The sequence below is a fragment of the Patagioenas fasciata genome, chromosome Z (assembly GCF_037038585.1).
Source record: "Patagioenas fasciata isolate bPatFas1 chromosome Z, bPatFas1.hap1, whole genome shotgun sequence".
Classification (NCBI taxonomy): Eukaryota; Metazoa; Chordata; class Aves; order Columbiformes; family Columbidae; genus Patagioenas; species Patagioenas fasciata.
The window spans coordinates 23,831,014-23,853,968 of NC_092560.1; the positions used below are offsets into that span (position 1 = coordinate 23,831,014).

At 37.4% G+C, this 22,955-nt stretch overlaps 1 protein-coding gene across 6 annotated transcripts in view; it reads right to left on the reverse strand.

The window, feature by feature from the left end:
* Positions 1–642: 642 nt before the first annotated feature.
* The window catches only part of KDM4C (lysine demethylase 4C), a 263,563-nt gene continuing 241,250 nt past the window's right edge, over positions 643–22,955 (reverse strand). For 3 of the 6 annotated variants that reach the window (XM_071802538.1, XM_065860562.2, XM_065860563.2), the window contains 3 exons: positions 15,950–16,069; positions 11,983–12,075; positions 7,231–9,338 (listed from right to left, as the gene is read on the reverse strand). In XM_071802538.1, coding sequence (XP_071658639.1) covers positions 9,162–9,338; positions 11,983–12,075; positions 15,950–16,069 — 390 coding nt within the window. In that variant the 3' untranslated portion in view covers positions 7,231–9,161. Of the gene's footprint in view, positions 975–7,230; positions 9,339–11,982; positions 12,076–15,949; positions 16,070–22,955 lie in introns of those variants that run through there. The other 3 variants (XM_065860564.2, XM_065860565.2, XM_071802539.1) reach the window with 2 other exon arrangements.

Genomic DNA, 22,955 nt, shown 5'->3' on the forward strand with positions numbered 1-22,955 from the left:
GGATATTTTGTTCATGTCAGCAACCAACCAGCAATCAGATCACAAGAACAGAGAGCAGTGTGAAGAGAGGGCACTGGAGAGAAGCCATCTTTCAATTCATCACCAGTAAGAGCCACCTCATCTTAAGCCTTAAACCCTTTGCCAAGGGAGCAGGTTTAACTTTCTCTTCCAAGACTTTTGAGCAGATATTTTCATTCTATTTTAATTAAAGGTATTGTCAACATTTCATCTGAAGCAACAAATTGTTTAAATCATGTATTTCTATGTTGTCTGGAAAAAAAGAAAAGAAAATAGGAAAGGGCTTTCACTCAAAATTAAGGATTTTAGATGTACATAGATCTGTCTGTCACAAGACAACTTTTTTAATTGTTTGTTTTCAAATAGGTGGTTAAAATACATTCTTTGGATCTGTAGGGCTTAAATGAGATTACTCTAATTTTCTTATGACTAGAGAGGTGATCACGTCTGCCAGCTAATCTAAAAGGACAGAACCATTACGAATTACTTTGTCCTAACCTTTCTTTTCTAGACTGTGCATTTTCAGTTATGTAAGAAAAAAATCTCTTTGTATTTATGCATTTGAAATGCCCTATTCTACCCCATAAAAACGTGATTAGAAGAGATAGGCCTAAGAAGTATATTTATTCCTTTCTTTTACTTTGCTTCAAAAGCAAATAATCATGATTAATTTTGCTGCAGAGCAGACAGGTTTTTATTAGTCCATAAATTCCAGGTAAAATCCAGTGAACATTCATTCCGAATACTTCAGTTCCCTTCTCTGACCTATGTGTTTTTTATTTCTCCGGGATTGTACGGCTGGTGCAGCCTGTGCTGTGCTGTCAGCTCACCTCCTGCTTTCCTGTCTCAACCGCTGTTAGAGCTTGTGAGCAAAAGGAAACACCCTGTTTTGCAGGAAGCCATGATACTTTATTTCCGAACAGTTTTCTTATTTCCTCCAGTAGCCAGCTCCTTTCCTATTAAAAACAAACGAAAAAACAACCAATCAAACAAAATACCCACAAACCACCAAAAAGCAGTACTCAGACCATTGCCTTCCATTGTAGAGCAGAAGAAGAAGTACGCAGGTTCCTGTTGGAGCATGTGTGTTACATTACAGAATACATCTGATTAAAAATTCGGCTACATCAGATGCTGAGTCACAGATTAAACATGTTAATTTCCTGCATTTCACATGTAAAGGCAAAGCAAAAATTATTAAGTGTGGTTAAACTATTGTCTTGTTTCTGCAAAAGTGACCATTTGTCACTAAGCATAATTCCTTATCTCTAAGGGCTCCTTATGACATAATCACTATCAAACAGTATACCTTGACAGCTTCTCATTAGCTCTCTGGGGAAGCTGCTAAAAGAATCCCAGTTCAAAAGACTGAACTACTGATGAGGTACTGAAGTCTAAGGTTGATTTTAAAATATATACTCTTAAATATATTTTACTTTTCAGGGCTGATGCTCCAAATGTCTAAATACAGAATTTGGGCTTTCTTCTGTCACTCTTTTCTTACCAAAATTGTTTTAGTATAAGGTCCTTATATTGATATGTGGCAATAAATTAATTAAGATTCAGTTCATGAAGAATGATGATACAGACTAAAAAACACTTGCTTTTTTCTGGATATATTTTCATATCAAGCTGTAAAAAATCCATGTTGAAAAATGACTTTTTAATTATACATGCTATTTATAAATTATTTCAGAAGCATGATTGTGATATAATAATCACTGAGCAATTAGTTCCAATGCAGTTACGGATTGACACTTTTGCAATATACTACTACAGAAAGGCTAGCAGTAAAACAAGGATATTCATGTGGTATACTGATTTAGTGAGGATTCCTGAGTTATTTCCACTCTGATCTGAACTTTAACCCCACAACTGCACCCTAACGAATTTTAAAAGATTCAGAGCAAAGAATACAGCATTAAATGCACACTTAAAACTTTAAGTCACTCCACAAGGAGACGGAAGAAAATCTATCTCATGATGGAAATTAAGCATTAGTCTGTCACTGACACTACAGGAGTATATACCAAAATTTATAGAATATAAGAATATTTTCAGTCATTCATACTACCTTGCCTTTCACATATTAAAAACTGCTGGGGAAGGGAGCACTGACAGAAAGGAAGAGATCCTAGCAAGGAAATTATATCAGCTAAGGGCTATATGCAAAGTACAAAACACAAAATGCAGATAAAAAGAAATGTAGCAAAATGCAAAGCAGTGTTTCTGCCATAGGGAATACCACATAATTCACTAGAGAAAATGGATTACATGGCCTGACAACAGTAAGGGGATGCCAGAGACTGTTCTCATAGCAGAACCAAGCTATAATTGCTGTATTGTTACAATTTTCATTGAGCCCAAAATTTCAGCTTTCAATCAGCCAGCTCTCACGTTAAGTGTTATGCAGTATTAAGCAAGGGACTTCGGGGTCCACCCTACATTGGAAGAATCCAGTGTTGCTCTATGCGGACAAAAAGGAAATTGTGTCCTTCATCATTTAAAGTCCTTTCAGACATGTCAGATTTCTGCAATAGCATCCGCTACAGAGGCAGACCTGCTCTTTCACTACATCAGCATAAGAGGAGTAGAGATGTGCATGTCACAGATGTGAAATGTCATTTCATCCTTGACTACTCTGGTACAAGATTGGCTTGGGCAAGGAAGCAAAGACAAGTCAGAGAACTGAAGCTGGTGAATACCCCTGCGATGTATCCCAGCATATCTGGCAAGTTGTACCAAAACTTTTTGTCACTCTTTCCCCAGCAATCATAGCCAAGTAGGACTCTCCGCTGCCTCAGAGGTAACGTCTTTTCAACAGGAAACTTTCAAACTTGCTGCTAAGATCAGTTCCTTTTAATCACTGAGAAATCAATTTTGCTGATGTAGTAGTATTGTTTTCCTCCAGGCCCTCCTTCAGTGGTTACTGTGTCCTTTCTTTTAAAACACATAATGAAACTAATAACTCTGATGGCACATGATTACCCTCCTGAGGTTTCTCAATTGGCTTCCTGTGTCTTTTTAAAACATTACTAATTGACATTTGCTCACTGCTACCCTAGCAGTTAATTTGATGGACACTTCACAATGAGAGTGTCTACAATAGCATTTTCTGCTTATTTTTGATAACGTACCTATTGTTACATAGCTTCGAGGGAGTGCCACAGAACAAGGTGCTGAAACTTCAGAGCAATGCACACAGATCACGTGTTTATGGGTAGGGGTCGTGGTGTGCGCCCCTACAGCACTTGTCTGTCAGTTATCTCCAGCTGTGGAAGCCCAGTTAAATAGGTAAATTTTGCAGATATGCAGGCTCTTCTTTGATTATTCCAAAATCTTAGGGTGCTATAGCACAACACTGTTACCCTATCTCAGGCATCCACTTTCTTTTGGCGATAAAGACATGAGAGAGGTCAACTGTTTCTTCAAATCACCCTTTTTACCCAGAGTTTCAAAAGGCTGGGGAATAATTTCTGCATACACGGTTGTGTCTTGGTCCTGCTTGTTCCTTCAATGTAGGGTGATGTTTGCATCATTATCTGAGGGGTGTCCTACAGCTTCAAGTTTTTTCTGCAAAGATTTACCTCCAGTTATGGCAACTCTCTCATGTAGCCTCTCCTTGACCTTCCCATAGCAGAAAGGAGCTATTGAAGAGTTTTATTCCTGTAGTTCTTTATGCACCAGCTACCAGACCTTCCATTTTCAAAATATACTTACTGAACCTGCTTTGCTAAGCAGAGGACAGACAAGATGTCTAGAGACCTGCCCAAACTTATACAGGAAAGTGGTGTCAAAGTTGTGAGCTCTTGCCACAATTTCCATGTTGGTGTGTTTTAGCTGTGGATGACAAGAGTGATTGGTGAGACTATTGAAAAACTCATGGTTTTTTGCTTTTAACTTATGGCAGTATTCACCACCATTTCCTGTAGCTATGTCTTTATTCAGTAGTCTCCAAATATGCAGTACAGCCAACATCCTTATCATTAGCTGGGATAACACTGCTCCCCACCTACAGACCATACAGGCATTGCACATGAACAAGGGAAGCGGAACATACCAAACCTGTCTCAAGCCAAACAAACAAACAAACACACAAAAACCCCCAATCAAGCAACCAAAACAAACTAATCAACCAAAAAAACCCCTTATCATACGTAACTGACTTCCAATTTGTACAGCAGGATCAGGTCCTTGGGAGAACAAAGAAGACTGCTCCTTGAATTCATGCAGTAACTGGCATCAGGAGTAGCTGTTCCTAAAGGCGACCAGCCAGTACTCTGCTGCTACATTTCACATCCATTTTATTACACCAGAAGAAATTCCAGCTTCAGTCATCCTGGGTTCTGCAGAGGACTGTGAACAAACCTCATTCTGGAATCTGGTCCCACTATTTATCGCCTTTCCAGCTCCATGAGTTCTCCCTATCTGCCTTCAACTCTTTACACTGTTGCAATGAAGTTGATTTTTTTTCCACCTGCTTTTCTATACTACAGCAGCAATGCTAGCAGGGCAATGAGGACAACGGAGAGCCTTTCTTTGTCCTCTATTGACCAAAAAAAGGCCCTCCAAATTGTCAAGCCTGGCGAGGTCAGCACTGATCCATCTGAGGTGGTAATACATGCACAGTCCCCTCCATCACCGCAGAAGGGCACTGAGTGGGATGAGCTAGGCAAGTGGTACAGGCTCCTCCAAGACAATATCTCAGAGACCCACCCACAGACCACTCAGTCAATGACAGCTCAGTCAAATGACAGCACCTCTATAGAAATGCGAACAAACCTACTTCTGATTCCTAACAGGAAACAGCCTTTCCCCAATCCACCAGGAAATCCCTGTCTCACTGTACAATGGAACCACAGAGGTTCTCAAATAAATGGCTGGGAAACTTTAGGACAGAAAGAATGATCTTTTTTTAATCCTTCTCTTTCAAATGATCGAACTGGTTAAAGTAGAGGTCCCTGACTTTTTAAGGCACATAAAAATTTTGACTGTAAGATATGTAAATTGCCAGAGTTTTTAGTAACTCAAAATAGGCTCCTAAAGAAGAAAGTTTTGGCAGTTACCAGCTCCACCTACAAATATAGAAGAAATACATTGAAGTACTGAGAACAACATCTCAGCAGTACGGCTACAGGACAATTCAGTCTCAAAGGAACAGCAACGCCATAACCAAGTAGACAGGCTCAGATGAACTCCAGTAAAACCTTTATGTCCTACCATATCATCACTCATTTTTGTTTTTCTAGATCCATCAGTGAAAAAATTATCTAAGGCATTTGGAATTCAAGACTAGAAGCCCCAGAGATGGCTTTTGAAGTTCAAAGGTGTGTGATAAATTTATAAGATGGTGCTGCAACTTTTTAAAAAGATGGATATGCCTTTTGTGCATATGTGCAGTAAAGATTCCTCTTGCCCACTATACATACGCTTTCTCTCCTGCTAACGTGCCATTGGAAACTGGCATGAAATACTTGATTTGGGTAACAAGAAATACTACAAAATGTAGAGACTGATGAAAACACAGCATTTCATAAGTGAAATTATCATTTTGCCTTCATCTGTTATCAAAGTTAACAGTTGTGATTGTGCCACTAAATAAAAATGGCTAAATCAAGCAGAACAGGTAGCAAATCCAACTATTTGTTATTTAGGCAGATGATCATTCAAGCAGTATTTAGCTTATTGCTGATTTTTTCTGTTATGTCGTCGCCAATGGAGAACATCTCACAAAATCAGAAAGGGTGGAACAGAATAAATAGGGGCAGCTTTTATCCTGCTATATTTTGTTAATAACAAGCAGGGTATCATATTAACTTCTCTGTTACAAAAAATTGCTGTTCACCTACATCACAGTTGGAAAGTATAAACAAGCTTCAAAGCAAATTATTTTGCAGGAATTTATCTAGTACTCCTTTTAATTGAAAATTTTTAACCACTGCAGCACAACACAATATATTGTAGAACTCCTATTAAGCATCAACAAAATTGCTTTGCTACAGTAATACAAGAGCAAATAGGATCCAAGAGAAGTAATCTAATTTTTATCTAATTCTAGTAATTTGATTTTATCAGACCTTAGCTATAGCTGTGGAAATAATAGTCATAGTGCTAAAGCATTCAACTTCACAAGCCAGCATAAATTCAAGTACTGCAGACTCTTCCTTGGTACTTTTTATCAGATATGCAATCCGGTTTGGGTGAACCTGCTTTAGCATGTGGGTTGGACTAGGTGATCTCCAGAGGTCCCTTCCAACCTCAACCATTCTATGATTCTGAGATGAGTATGAATACTGTGAAGAAAAAAGAAAAAAGTATCCTGGTCAAACCACTACTTTGTGTGTGTACCCTCACAAGCATACCCATAGCCTTCAGGATTTTTGAATATGCAAAACAACTACCTTGCTCTTGTTTAAGTAAGACAACAGAAAGTGCATGGTTTCTCCTCTCCTCAGGTATGCAGCACTCTCTTACTAAGGACATTCAATTATGATTTTTTTTATCCTAGGAAAACCACACATGATTCAATTAGCCCATCTTTAAAGATAACGCTTCACTCTTCTTGTCTGCTTCACTCTTCTTCACACAGACACTGAAGTGAAACGGTCATGAATGTCAACATGCTTTTCATCAGAAAAGACATACCTGTCCCTAGTATCAGCACAAAAACACATGTGAATGTTTTCCTGGACTGAGAACCTGGCTATTGAGAACTGCTTACACAGATAGCAAACCACCCTGTTTTGATGTCCACTTAAACAATTCAGAGCGTGGCAACCTCCTGGTTTCCCACAGCATGGCACATCAACAGTTGCCTATGAATCTGTTCTCTCACAGACTACATGAACACCTGATGTGGAACTGGAAAATGTGGCTTTTCAGGAGCTGCAAAGGAACAGGAGACCTCTTTCTATGCCAGTTGTTTAGCCAGTCCAGTTTGCAAGGACCATGAGGTCTTCAGACAGGAGGCATGAAACTGTGACCATGAAAATGACTACATTTTTTGTTTACATAGCGGGTATTTCATAGCATCTTACAAAGGTCAGAAATACTTTCAAAGCCTTCCAGAACTCCCGAAGATTTTTTTTTTTGCTGAAATGTGGAAGGCGAAACAAGCCAAATGATTTTTTTTTGCATGAATATTATTAAAAGAAAAAAAAATGCAGCACTTTGATAGTGAATTTCAAGGAACTTGAAGAGAAACATGCTGGATCCATTTTATAGAGATGAGGCAGTTTATTCATGGCATCATTAACAGGTCATATCAGATCCATAAAAAGAACATACATTTGTTTTTTAGGCTCTGTAGTACCCCCATAGCTTCATCTACTTAATTACAAAATGTACTTATATGCATTTAACCAATTAATAATGACATAGTTGTTTTGAACTTTTACTGTGGATCATAAAAGCAATCTTATTCTAGAACAGTATTTTGAAACTAACCATCAATAACCAGGTTATCTTCTGCATTTAACTCTAGAAGACAGCAACAATCTTGCATTTTGAAAATGTATCATTAGATTTTATTTTTCTTTTACAACACCATAAATAGTTCTGATATTCTGAAATATGCCAGGAAGTACGCACTACAACCCACCACCTCTAGAGAAAGTGTTGTCAATTAGAAATACATTTCAATCATCACAGCTAAAGAATTTCTTAGACTAAAGGGATTCTGAGTGATCTCTTGGTACAAGAAAAGATAGTTAACGTAGGGCAGAAAAATTACATTGTCAATTGAAGTGTCACATAGTAAATGCAAATATTTTACTGTCCACTTGAAAAAATAAGAATAATCATGCAATGGCTACACTGAAACAAAGATCTGTGTGCCTCAGCATATAAAGGACTGGGTTAGTAACGAAAAAATATTTGGGGCCACATATTGAGGGTTTTTTTTTTGCAATCAGAATCCTAGAAACGGCAGTGCTTAGATTTAAATTGGATTTTGAGAGGGCTTTTTCCTGTAGCAGACAGCCAGCAATCCTGCTGATGGTTCAATTTACAAAAAACAGATGATGTCATTTTGATAAAGCTCTCTTCTAATTTCACATACCCAAGTGTTTCAGACAAAATCAGTCTTTCTCCTTTCTGTGAAACATCCAGAAAGGTCAAGAGGCCAAAGACTGAAGGGAAATAGAAAGAAAATAAATGAAAATACAGTATTTATCAAGTTTGCATTTTAATACCCAGCCATGTGCATGTCTGTGTGTATTTTCTGTTGTGTTCAGGAAACTACACACAGAGCGCACATAGTGAAGTTTACTGACTCCTAAGGTTGGAAACCATACCAACAGACAAAATGCTACAAGGAAAAGGATTTGTTTGTTCATTTATTTTTAAACATATTACATTGATAGAATGTTATTTTAAAAGGAAGACAATAATATATTCATTCAAAACTAGGCTGTTAAGCATATATATTTAAACTCCAATTTTCGTACACATGAAGAAAGAAAATTATATTTTACAAATAGTTATTTTTAATAGACCTTATGAAAAATGTTTAAAAATATCTGTCAAAATCTGCCTCTTTAAATATACAAAACAACTTTGCTGCACTGAAGAAATCTTTCTTAAAGGCAAAAAATATCTAAGTCAACAGCTGAATCCCCATCAAATCCTACTGAAAGCAGTAGTGACATAAAAATGCAAAAGCACTGTATAAAGTAAATAAAGCTTTTGTTTGTCTTAATACTGTACATATTTGTATTTGTTTCAAAAATGTTTTATAAAAACTGCTATTATTGAACTTAACATCCTTTCCTGTCCGCAGAAAAAAATAAGCCACTGAAATTATCTTTGTTCCTAAAATGTCTTGTCTTCTGAATGCGAATATTCCTGTCATTTAAAGGGAATTTCACCACTTATCTAAATGCGAGCAGGACTGAAAGTTTTCTTCAGCATGTCAGTGTGTAATCCCCCTTACTCCCGCTTGGCTTCTTCCTTAGTTTCATAATGCAAAACATTACAAAGTCTTTAACACGTTAACTGAAGAAATCAGAACTCACGAACTTCAGCTTACAAGGCTGGTGTATAGATTAGTTAATTCTAAAACTGAGTGTTCAATTAAACCAGAACCAATTGCAAACAATGCTGCATGCTTTTCAATCAACATCCCTCTTTCTCTCTTGCTTCCCTTACAGCCCCTTCTGGCATTTCTTCTGGAATGAGCTTTTTAAGAAGGTGCGGTAACCTGGATCATCCACATATTCATTCCTAAAGCGGGAACTCAGTACTCTCTGCCTCTTCTTCTCTCCCAATATAACATCTGCTCCATTAAATGTGTCTTCAAATCTCATGTCAGAGGCTGTAGACTAAACCAAAATATTAATTACACAGACAGCTTCACACAGGCCATATTATTCAGACATATTTTAGACAAGTTACATGGAAACACAGATATACTCATCTAGATGATATGAACCTAGCTCCGTTACTGATTATGCAGTTACAACTGTCCTCAGGAAAACATCTTAATATTAAATACATATTTGAAATGCACGTTTAAAATATAATTCTTTCATGTCCATGTTATGCACACACTACTCGTCATTTAATCCTCTAGGTCTGCAGTGTTCCTTAGAAACATGTGACTAACACCAGTTGTTACTTTTTATTTCATCCAGAGGTCACACCACCACTGTAATTCAAGGTGAAAAACAACAACACAGAAGTGATCCAAGTGTTGGGCAGGTTTGATCCCAGCACTTTACCTTATTCAGAAAAGTTTTAAATGCAAGGTACTATGTCATGGACTTCTGAAAACAAACCTGCACACTAATTCGCAAAGAATCAGAGTTTGGTCATTTGTCAGCAAACTTGAAACAGTGGGGGCCAACTGAAACAAGGCAAAGGGACAGCAAACAGCAAGCCACTATGGGAAAAGCAGTGGTAGAAATTTTTGGACCACTTCCACTACTGGAGTCATGGTAAAAGTCCCAGGACTAAGAGAAGCATCATTTGGAAGGAATTGGTGTTATTTATTTCAGGAGGAGGAAACGATACCATAAGCTGTATTTAACTTGCACTGTCTCCAGCCTGAGAAGGGAAAGGAGGTGTTGGGCATACCTTGAGGATTAAGCTACGTATTTATAGAATTTGAGGCAATAGTATGAAAAACTGCAAAGGTCTGAGCACAGACTTGGTTTGTGGTATTTAGTTGACCAAATTCAATGTTTTTAACTTATACTTGACTCCCCTATGAAGTTAATGGCATCAAATAAAAAAAAAAATCTATAAAAACTCCACTTTTATTTGCATTGTCATCCTTAGTGAAATGCAGCAGGTTACACTGAACAGAACATGCAGTTCAATATGCTTTCTATACATAACCTCTTAAAATAAAAAATGGAAATAGAATGCTTTCCAAGTATAATGAAAAAATCACTGAGTATAACCAAATGGTTCATTTAACATTTTCCAAGACACACATCTGGACCCTAGATGGTCAGGACACTGAAAGATCTGTGCACTTATCCCAAATACATTGACAAAAAGGTGTCTCAAGCAAGAACATTTGACCACTGAACCTCACATTGAAAAGAACCACCCTAATCTTATTCTGTTTTTCAGCAAAAGAGGAGATCCTGCTGGTGAACACTCCCCCAACAGGCTGACAGCCTCACATTTCTCTGTCTCCCTTTTTCACCTTTACTGCCCCTCCCAGACATGATGCCAATCCTTTCCTTTGACACACCCCTAATTTCTGAAAGTAACAGCCCCCATGTTGGGGTTGGCTGCTGAGAATGAGATGAAGGGAAATGATAATGCTGATGGCAGCTGCATGTGTCAAAAAGCATAGAAAAGGAAAGTTGGACTGAAACCTTCTTCAGCTGCCTCACCGCGTAACACTATGTTAGTCCCCCAAACTCATGCAAGCTGACCTATGTCTGAAGATTCAACTCTACAAATCATTAGGCGACAATTCCTTGCACCCAGCTTTCAAGAATCAGGTAATTAATGTCACACAATGGCTGTGTGAACAGGTATCATGTATGAGCCCCCCTCCTTGCAGCACTGAAAAATACACTGCACACTGCTCTCCCTTTCAAAGCTTCATTGAAAGGATTCTCTAAGTAAGAGGGAATTTTTTATTCACAACAGTGAATTATAGTTTGTTCTCAACTATGACAAGATTTTTGCATCTTTATGCTTTGGTTTTACATGTTAAGAAAGCTACTATTAAACTTGTGATCCAGTTTTGAACAAAGAGCTCTGAAATAGAACACGGGCATTAGAAGAACATGGTGCTCTTCTGAGAAGACTTGGGAATGGAATGGATTGAATTGCACAATATTTAGCATTAATGACAAAGACAAGCAACAGCAGTCATCTTGTCTTCTCCAACAACTGCATGGCAGAACTTTCCCTTTTCAGCCTTTAAGTTTTATGCTTCTTAAGAATCTCAACATTTTTCCACATGATACACAATATTATGTTGTTTGAAACTGCAGAAAACTTAAAAAACATAGCAAACATTTGATTTCAATGCCAAGACTACTGAAATGCCCACGAGCCCTGCTAGTGACATGAATGAGTTCTGATCAGGCACTTTGCTCCTTAGAACAAGTTAATTGCATTTTTATTAAAATCAATTACTTTGGATTTTTTTTTTTTTAAGTATATACATGTTATAAGCATACTGGATGAACAGAATGGCTGCCAGTTTAAGTATTTACTAACTTGATAATTCATGATCTGACAAAGGATGGACCAAGATGTCCCTTTTAGGAAAAAAGAATTATGTTTGACAGCAGCATTTGCCTGTATTAGAAGAACAACCAACCATTCTCGCTAGCAAACAGACACTTGTGCTGATTTAGCCAGTCATATTAGTACAGGCTTCACAAAATGTTTGTCCAATTTAGACTGCAAATCCAGAATAAAACCAAGAGTACTGTTATTGGCATTTGGAGCATATATATATATACTATAAAGTAATCATCAGCAAATACTCACAAAACGTGCTTTTACTCTCTTAGGAAGTTCTTCGTCTAGTGTATAGATCTCTTCTCTCTTCATTACTATTTGAGAACCATCTTCAAACTCAACCTAATTGAAAAAAAATAGTATATAAAAACAAAATAATAATTTAACTCTTTCAGGAAGTTTCTGAGAATGTCTCCAGACAAAGATATATGTGCAAATACAGCAGATTTAGATACAAATCTTTTGCTATTTTAGGAAGGTAAAATTAAGATAAAACATTAAAAATGTTGTTTCTTGGGATCTGCAACACGTTTATAAATTGAAAATAATATCTAACCAAAGAGACTTCAAAATCAACACTGACACATATATAACACAGTAAAATTTATTAGATTAGGAATGCCAAGCAGTAACAACAGACACCATCATTTTGTAGGAATGACATATTAAAATTTCTTTATGTCATTCTTATTTGCCTCTAATTTTTTTACTTGCTTCTAATAAATAATTTTAACATCCTGTGCTTTAAGGTTGAGAGAGACTATGTCAAAAGCAAGAAAGTATGAGTGACAACTAAGGAAATACCAGTTAACAGAATTTTATTGAATCTGATGGAATTTCTTTAAAATGCTCTGTTCAGAAGATGAAAAGCTTTATCATGCTTAGGTTTAGATTTAATCCAACATGAACCCCGTTAGCAGAAAATGAGAAAGAAAATGTACCTAGGTGTGGGGAATGTTAAAATGCTGAGGCTTTGAACCATTTAAGCCTTTTCAGTAGCTGCTGATTTTTTTTTTTTTAATACTTCATCTAACAATTGTGAATTTCAGCTATTATCTATGACTGCAGTTTCGGTTTCCACAGAAACCATACTTTAAAGTTTGATATAAAATTAAAAGAAGTCCCATTCCACATCCTTAGGTGACTTAATGAGACCATGTGAATGACAACAACAGGCTCAGGCTGGAAAAATAAACCCGAATACAAACATAGGAAAACGTTAACTTACAGGAAGTATTATTATAGATAAAACTGAAAAAATCATGTATTTGAACCTGTAAATGGACTGTGTTCTGTAGGTTCAAATTAAACCCTTGCCAGGGCCAAGTATGTCAGGTTAATTGTGAGCAGCTGAAAAATCTGATCTAGTATAACCGTTCTCAAAAGCCATGGTACAGATCTATGAACTATTAACTTCTTTAAAAGCATTTTAACAGCTATGTGACAGGAATGCACAAATCAGGAATGCATTTAAAACCCACAGAGCATAGATGGATAACAAAGTCACAAAAGTCAACCTTGCTCCTCTCTGTCCCTGTTACTAACGCCGTAAGCATAGTCTGTTAGAAGTATGTGAGTGGAACTTAAAGGTCAATTTGGCTTAAGCTTCTTTAATGAAATGATGGTAATTTAGGTATTTTTCACCATGATGTAGGTGCAACCTTTCTGCTATTCCTGCTCCTTACTGCAAAATACTTTTAGTAACATGTTTTTGCATAATACAGTTGGTAATAATATTTTAGCATCACTGGTGAAAGAACTGGGCAGGAAATGAACTCTGCCTGCTCCATGCAATCAGAAAATCACCTCCTGAATGGGCAGTGGTTTTGTTTTTACTGGTAGTGTGCAGCACGAGGCCACTGCTTGGTATCACAGAACCTGGCATGCTTGTAGTATGAAATGTATTGAACATTTACAATGAAGAGCAATTGGAAATTCTTCAACTATAATTCAGCACACTGCACTGAAAATAAATTTGCCTACTGTTAAAGGCAAACACAACATGAGCTCCTCTAAGACTTTCACCAGTATCATGACTCATGCAAAATGTAAACCCACCATCTCTAATAGCTCAAATTTAAATCCAGATTGCAGATACTACATTTCAAATAATTAGTTTTATCCAGCAAGTTATTTTACTTGGACATCTGCTGTCATACTGTGTCTGTGTAGCATGTTATTCTCTCCATGAGATTTTCTTTTGTTGGGACAGCATAAATTAAAGGGTCAGCTGAAATTGTCAGCAATTAATAGGGTGAATGGATAATTTAATAATCTCAAATGAAACTGAAAACTGAACAGTGAGTCAACATGAAAAATGATCAAGACATCAAACGTAGATCTAACAATTTCTCCTGAATACCAGTTTCGTTTGGTATTGTCTGCTTAGGGACTGTGCAGGATACTGGGTGGCAAATGTTGAACTGGATAATACAAATTTTGATGCATTGTGTCACAGCTCCTGCATGCATAAGTACTGTCACATTTGGTCCAATTGCTTCACGTATATGAGGAACATTCACAGATCTATCTAAGTAGAACAGATTTGCCCTATTAGATCAAAGTACTTGTTTCAGAGCATCCTTTTCAGTCTCTCCTTTTTGTCATACGATCTCAGAGATCACATAGAAGACTTGGTAAAGTGCAACAGAGAACTCACAACTCAGAAGAAGAATGGAATATGTGTATGCATGGGTCCTGGGAGCTTTCAGACAGGCTGTGTAGAAAGACCAGAGGAAGAACTACTGGTGTGTCCTGAAGTTAACCTTGCTCCATGTCACAGGCCTTCTGTAACCTGTGGCCATGTTGTGGCAGCCTCCTCTCCTGTCCTACAGATTGAAATGCTTCTTTGTCTCCAAAGTCCTGCGTAGTGCAATCTGGACTAGCTCTAATCTTCAATCTTTGCTATTTCCTCCCTGACAGGCATTTTTACAAGGTAGTTTACAGTAATCTCCCATAATTGTTATGCTGAGAAGCTCCAAACCTTACTAAACCTCTACTTGTAAATCCATTTTTCTTAAACCAAAATGATTTCATCCTGTTGTCCAAGAGGTCTAAAATAAGACAAATAAGTTTCACTCTGTCAGATTCCTTCAAATACGAAAGAAAACAACATTCATCTAATCTATCTCAAAGTATTCCTCAGAAGACCAGCTGTTCAGAAGATTAAATGATTTTAAGATTAATGCTACTATTCAACAATAATCTTTATATTTTATAAAGAACTTTTCACCTTCACAACATAATACAGCTGCCAAATGTAAGCAAAGAGGTAAGATTTAGAGACTAGCTGAAGGGATCAGGCATTTGAGGACTTGAGTTCGATTGCAAGTCATTGGCAAAGCGAGAAGGTCAATGCAGCAAGTCATTTAGCCTCTCTGTACCTTAATTTATCTACAGATATAACAGTAAATTTGCCACTTTTGTAGAGTAATGTGAGGCCCTCAGATGAAACAAGTTACATAAGTGAAAATTATTTTATATATATATAAATGAAATGTACTGAGATTCTCATTCTTTCAGAAGTGCTATTATTATTGTGATTGTTTTATTGCAGTTTTTACCATTCACTTGGGTACTCAAAGCTGCTGACTGATTTTTCTCAAAGGCAAGCACATAAAAAAACAATTATTGTGTCTCTGAAATCAGAAGTCAGCTTTTTAGCCTTGCCTTCAGTGTTCAGTTCCCTTTTGCCTTTGCTGAGGATAAAATGGTCCTTAGATTATGTGTTAATTAATTCAAAAGTGCCTCAGAAAATGAAAGTGGGGCTATTTATGCTCTTCTTTTTACTGTCCTCCCTTCCATCCTGTTTTGAAATGCCTAAGGTCCACTGTAGTCGCACACCAATACTTAATTTTATATCATTAATTGTACAATTACCTGACATCAAATAAAAGTAAAAAACCTGGAGAAAATAACAAATGTTACCTTTCAATCTTAATGTTCCACCTGTTCCCCTAAGTTCTTATTAAATAAGCTATTTTCTTGATTTTATAAGAACAGGTGAAACCTCAACTCCCAAAGAGTACACAGCACTTTTTAATGGTTTAGACAGCTTTATTTATTAGTTTAAATGCACTGACAGCTACAATAAGAGTCCACATTGCAGCCTTCTGCTGCTTTGAACGTGCAGCTGACCATTCCAATGCTCAAGCTGAAGGAGCAACAATAAAGACATCTCAAAAAGAAGCACAGGATAATAAATATAGACACTCACCTGATACATGTGAGCTGTGTTTGTTCCCAGATACTTTGCACCATACAGTTTTCCATCAGGCCACTTCACCTGGACAACCTCTCCCTCTGCAGGTGGGCCCAGCCTTAGGCAATCTCTGCTCTGTTTACAAAGAAGGATGGATTCTCAAATCAGTGAGTGAGCCACTACACTAAAATTACCATTTAGCTGCTTTTAACAACTTGGTAATTGGAGGAGATTTATTACCACGTGTGACTCAGGTTTTGTAATCCTGCTGATGGGCTAACAGAATATACTGCTAGCCTTTATGAAAATGAAATACTCTATTTACAGCTTGATGCTGCATTGGCAAGTCAACATATACATAAATGAGATAAATATTAGCAACTGTGATACATTTCCCCCAAAATAAAATTCCATCACACATCAAAAATAAAAATCACTAAAGTGCAATTGCATATGTACCACCGTATGTACCACTGTTTCTTTTTCACATATTCAAGTAATTTATGTTTTGTTAACCACAGCACATTTTTGCTATATGCTTAACTTTGCTGACTAAAACATACCCTCACAGATGAAACTATCAATGGCGAGAATGCCAATGAGTTCTTTGCTTAGCTGATGGAGAAACCCTGAAAGAATTCAAAAGTTTATAACAAAACACTAGGTGGGATTTTATTTATTTTTTTTCCTGAGAAGATATGAGGCAATTTATTTGTTGTGTTTTGGCCAAATTTTGCACTTGATTTCTTGAGCATGTCAGACCAGTAAAGTTTACGCTAGTTGCAACATGTACTTGTTGTTATTTCTTTTGTCCCATATGGCTCTGTATGACCTAAATGACTCATTTTCAGAGCACACTGACCACATACTCATAACAACAGCTGTCCACACGAGGCAGTACATGAAGAACCAGTAAGCAATTTTGTCTGGTCTGTGCTCACCAATTCTTTGGAAGCTATGTCTGCCAAATATCCACTCCAACAAAAGGATCTATACTTTGTATCAGCTACATCACAAGATAATTAGTGCTAATTTAGTGGCATTCTCCTAGTTGTAAGAGGACCTGCTTGGTGACCATGTTACCTGAGCTTACTGCAAAGAGAAAGCCAAGGACTCAGGTACAAGGAGTCAGTGACAAGGTCCTGCAGGAACTGGTGGTGTCTCCGGTTGCAGCAGTGCTATTACCGTTTTCAAAGTTCCAGATGTACGTACAATAATCTACCAAAAATTTGCATTTTTTGAGTTTCATGGCTCACTTCCAACAGAGGCCAACAATCATCATGATAAGGAACTCAAAATGTGGAAGCAAAAAAGAACCACAGTGATCCTTAGTGGGATATTATCTTGCTATACTATCATGCTCGCCCAATACAGGTTTTATAAACTGTTTTTAATCACATGTATCTTAATCCATGAATTTGATTCAACACATAAGAAAAAAAGTGAAAAGCTGGATTTTCACAGAAACACACTTTACTGCATGACAATACTGTCTCTGTCATCCCTCAGGTGCTGTGTCAAGGGGACAGCTCTAAAATATGCCCTGTGTGTTGCCTGGCAAAGATTGCTGTGAAAGACACAGAAAGATATATCTTTTCAATTTCACCATCTATCTGGAATAGTAGGTGGCATTACTGTATTACCCTTCCTGGTATTTCCAGGAGAGGTTTGGGAAAGGGAAAAGGAAACGAATGGCTGCTGCCTACCTTCCAACAGTGGAATAATTATGACTTCCCAGGGCACAGTGATTGCTAAATACTATCACAGCTCTGACTATAAATTAAATGAGACTATATTTTTTATGCTTTATTCTCAACGATGACTATCAAGATGGCTATTGTCATTATCATACTTCTTCCTCTATCTATTTATTGCTAAAGAGCAAAAAGGAGTTTTGGCTCAGTGTCTTGAATCCAACTCTGAAAATGCACCATGAAAGATAGCAAATTTCCTGAAAACAAACAATCTATCAACAATGTCAAGCCAAACATTAATTTTCCAAGAACAAAAGCCCAGCATGAATTGCTCTCTTTGCACCTTGCACAAGAAAAAAGTCTCACAGTGTCTCTAGGATAGCTAATGGAATTGCTCATACGGAAAATTAGAGTTCTCATGCAAATAACTAGGCAAATAACAATCCCATTCTTCATGTATCACAACAGTGTCTTAGCCTATGGAACAATGTTTTGGAAACCTGTACTAAATAGTTCTTGCTGATTTCTGCCAGAGTTCCTACCTTTTGTTTTCACATTACATAAGCATTTTAGACATGCTCTTTTTACTGCAAAAATAATTCTCACCATTTTTTTCTGTTGAATAAGTAGATCTGTTTCTTATGCTGACAAAATTGCAAAAATGCAAACTCACTTTTGTCAGCCATTTAATGAAGTCAGACATCAAGATATGGCAATCTTTCAACATTGCCATACACCAGCTGTAAATAACATATAGTGCGCTCAGTCTACGTTCATCTCGTAAACCATGTACATTTCCCACACGACTACATTGTATATCTTCCTGTTCACAAAAACAGACAAAACTGTGCCCATCTGTACTGAAAAGCATATACACTTAAGTGTTCAGTTTCACATTCCACGTGTTTCACAGCTCAGAGCCCCAGCTCCAAGCACGGTCAGCTACAGAAGGTTGCTCAGAGAAATGTCCAGCTGGGTTTGAGTATTTCCAAGGACGAACATTTCAAAACTTCTGTGGGCAACCAGGCCAGCATTTGACAACATTCATAGTGAAAAAGTATTTTCCTAAGTGAAGAAAAATTCCTTCTGTAACTCAGTTGGTAGTTGTTGTCTTTCACCCTGTCACTATGCACCTTTTTTACTTCCCCCATCAGGTATTATACAGTTTGGCAAGATCCTCCTGAGCCTACTATTCTCTAGGTTGAACAGCTCCGGCTCTGTCAGCCTTCCCTTATATGACAGATGCTCCAGTCACTCATCACCTTCATATTCTTTCAATGTATTTGCTCCTATATGTCCACATCCTTCTTGCACAGGTGAGCCTGTAACTGGACATAGAACTCCAAATATGGTCTCACCAGTGCAAGGTTTACAGCCGAAATTCAGTTTGAATGATATTTTCCCCAGTGAGGAAGGCAGCAGTTGAACAAAATAAGACTAGAGACTGCAACACATTATTTAATAACACTTAAAAAATATTTTAAGTTTAGATACATAAAAAGTAAACAGCTATCAAAAACTTCACTAAATATTCTGAACACACAAACCCCCACCACTTAATTTCCCCTGAATCTAGCAGCAGGAAAAGTTTTTCATTAGCTTGTACAACTATCAGCCTTCCAACAGTCAGCTTATAGCACAATGTTTGATCTTTCAGGAGCTTAAATCATATCCTTCCAAACCTGATTCAAACTTTGGTCAATGTGCAGCATGATTGGTGAAGAATGGATCAATTCACTCCTTTAACTCAAAGTAATGGTCATAAAGGTTAATACTGTATTTAATATCATAGCAACAACATTGGGCATTTGTTTGAAGAGAGGAAAATGTGGTCTATATGGCATCTTCAAGAGGATGTATAAACCCAGCAGTAGTCAAATATTTAAAATTGTTGCTAGAAAAAGAACCATATTCAAATGGAAAAATGCCAATACTTGTCTATTCATATCAGAGGTCAACTTCATCAGATCAACTGGTTCTTGTTAATTGTTTTGACTCAAGAGAGCCAGAAGAGTTGTGATAATGAAGGTCCCCAATTCTATCCTGCAATTGATAATCCAGACTAGTTTGTCTCATTTTCAAGGCTGATTTTGCCTCCCACTCGTACTTTTGCATAAGCATTCTGTGGAACTTCTCCTAATAGGATGAAAAAAAAAAAAAAAAAATCAATCTCCGTCTTGACCAGATCACAGTATTTTCTGTGGGACTGTGCTGGTTTTGGCTGGGATAGAGTTACATTTCTTCATAGTAGCTAGTATGGGACTGTGTTTTGGATTTGTGCTGAAAACAGTATTTATAACATCGGGATGTTTTAGTTATTGCTGAGCAGGGTTGACACAGAGTCAAGGCCTCTTCTGCTTCCCACACCATCCTGACAGTGAGTGGGCTGGGGGTGCAAAAGAAGTTGGGGGAGGACACAGCTGGAGAGGGAACAGCTGACTCTGACTGACCAAAGGGATATTTCATACCATATGGTGTCATGCTCAGCATATAAAGCTGTGGGAAGAAGAAGGAAGGGAAGAACATTCGGAGTCACGATGTTTGTCTTCCCAAGTAACTGTTACATGTGATGGAGCCCTGCTCTCCTGGAGATAGATGAACACCTGGCCTCCCATGGGCAGTACAGAATGAACCCCTTGTTTTGCTCTGCTCGCATGTGCTGCTTTTGCTTTACCTATTAAACTGTGTTTATCTCAACGCATGAGTTTTCTCACTTTTCTCATTCTCTCCCACATCCCACTGGGGTGTGGGTGATGGGGGGGGGTGGAGGAGGGAAATGAGTGATCGCTGCATGGGGCTTAGTTGCTGATTGGGGTTAAATCATGACAGGGAGATTACTTAACTCGGTTCTCACAGATGTGCTCCTACACTGGACTTAAGAGCGAAGAGGAGAATGAAACATTGCAAGGTAAAAGACATTTGCTATCCATAACACTCTGAAGATCCTCCTCTACAGCTGATGAATATTACTGGAGACTCTTCTTCCCTTAACATAGCTCCAATATACTCATATATATACATATATGTATGTATATGTAAAAGCAATACCATGAAGACTGAGATGTCTTCTTCTGAGTATTTACAAAAAAAAAAAAAAAAAGGCCAAGAACTTGGAAAGATATTGAAGAAAAATCAATCTATGGTATACAGTATTAAGTAGGAATATTGTCTACAAGTGGTTCACTCTTTAAGTTTACTCTTACTCACCAGTAACCCATCTGAATAAGCATAATTGTTTCCCTTACAGGTGCACTGTTTTACAAAGCTGAGGTTTATGTTCATAAACTGGTGTCATTTAAAGTAATTTGTTAAACACACAGAGTAGCATCTTTTCTGAACCATTTCATCCTTCTGGAACTTGTTAAATAATTTTTGAATATACCATACCCATAACATTCTTCTACCCATTTCCAATGAGCATGTCCGTACAAAATCCACAACACAGAGCACCAAACCGTTCAGCAATATTTAACCAAGAGGGCTAACATAATCAGGTTGGCACTTCTCTCTTCAGGAGAGTGTCTGAGCAGCCCTTATCTCACAAAGAATCTCAGAAAGTCCCATTTTATTTTCCTCAACACTAACAGAATTGTTCATCTGTTTATCTGTTCATCTGTGGCAGACACATTGCTGAGCTTTGTGTGAGTTTTTTGTCAAATCACTATGGCTTAGACTGTATTAAAAATAAAATATTTTTCTTTGTTTAAATTGCATTCAAATTACAGCATTTTTCTCAATGTCACTTGGCAAAAAAATTCTGCATATCCTTGACACTCCTGGGTTTTAGTTGCTGATTTCCTTTGTTTCAAAAACAAAGCACAAAATGCCTCGTTGTTTCTTCAAATTCTTGTCAAATACCATTGATGGATAAATTGACATAAACAATACAGGTCTAAAGTGGTTAGGTGTGGCTCTTGCAACTCGTCTTACAAGCTAGCACATACTTCTAATCGGGGTTTTTTTTGCTGTATGGCTCTGTAATGCGACAACAGAATGATAAACACAGAAATCATATAAATTATTTTACTTAATGGTAAAGGAACACTATAAATACACACAGAACCTGAAAGGCATTATTTTTCCTGGGATGCTATCAGTTTAAAGACAGTTTAAATGTTAGCTCAAAACTAGTATTTGTAACAATTAGTGTAGCTGAATATCTTTTTTATGCTTTGAAGCTCCTAATTATTTCTGTACCATATGACATCAAAACCCTCTAGGAAGACATATTCCAATCAATCAACAGCGGTCTTGCGAGCAGGCTGTGTAAGAATCCATTTCATTGTGCTGCTGCTGCTTTCTGTATCAGTGGCATCTTGTGAATCCTGCTATGCTGCTGTCCTGCAATTTAGCAAGAAGGAATAGCAAAAGGCAGAGGTAAGAAGCGACCTGGCTTCAGTCCCACACGTGCCTGGTGATACAGATCTTTTCCATACTGTTCCACCCCTGACACACAGGGGCCATGGCACGATATTGTAATCCTCCTCCTGGCAGACTGAAAGCTGATAATCTAGCCCTGAGGTTTCAAAGATCAAAGAGAAATAAATACCAAAAAGATGAACTAGAGCTAAATCAGACTAGGTAACTGCAATAAACCTGGCCTTCCTACCCTGCATACCTACTTTTTTTTTTTTTTCCCTATCACTCACCTTGTGTTTGTTCACAAACTTAAACATTTGTTAAGATCAAACTGTGAAGTAGAAACTGCCTATTTTCTGTCATCCCCTGCATTGCTTAAATCCGTATGAATGGCTCAGGCCTTAGTACTAGTCTATCTAACCACAATTTGCAGGAAACAAGCCATAATATTGACTCATTTTGGATTTTAACCTTGAAATTCCATGGTTTCTGAAAAAGAAATTAAAATTCATGCATGGCCTCCAAAACTGAATAACCAAGACTTCTGTCATCTTATTTTGGATAAACTGAAACCCATTTCACAGCAAATTCAATTCATAGTACATTCATTTCAATTTACAGCAAAAAAGTACTCTGGTATTAATCACAAAATTAACAGATACTTCTCACAACACAGACAAAACACACTAACTACATCTGATTTTCACTGGTAAGATTTGAAGTGGGTTTCTGGTGCCTGGATTCACCACACGAAAAAGTAGCAAAACTCCATGCCTGATTATTGGCTTTTGTGCAGAAATGGTCCTCTTGCTGACCGTAGTTGAACTGCAGCAGCTGTTTCTAAATTTTCCCCTTAAATCAGAACCTGAGTTAAATTTACTATCCTACTGCATTGCTACTAGGGTATTCATGACGAGATAGTGCTCTCTGCACTGACAGAAACCAGCTGAAGATGGTTTGAAAGGGAA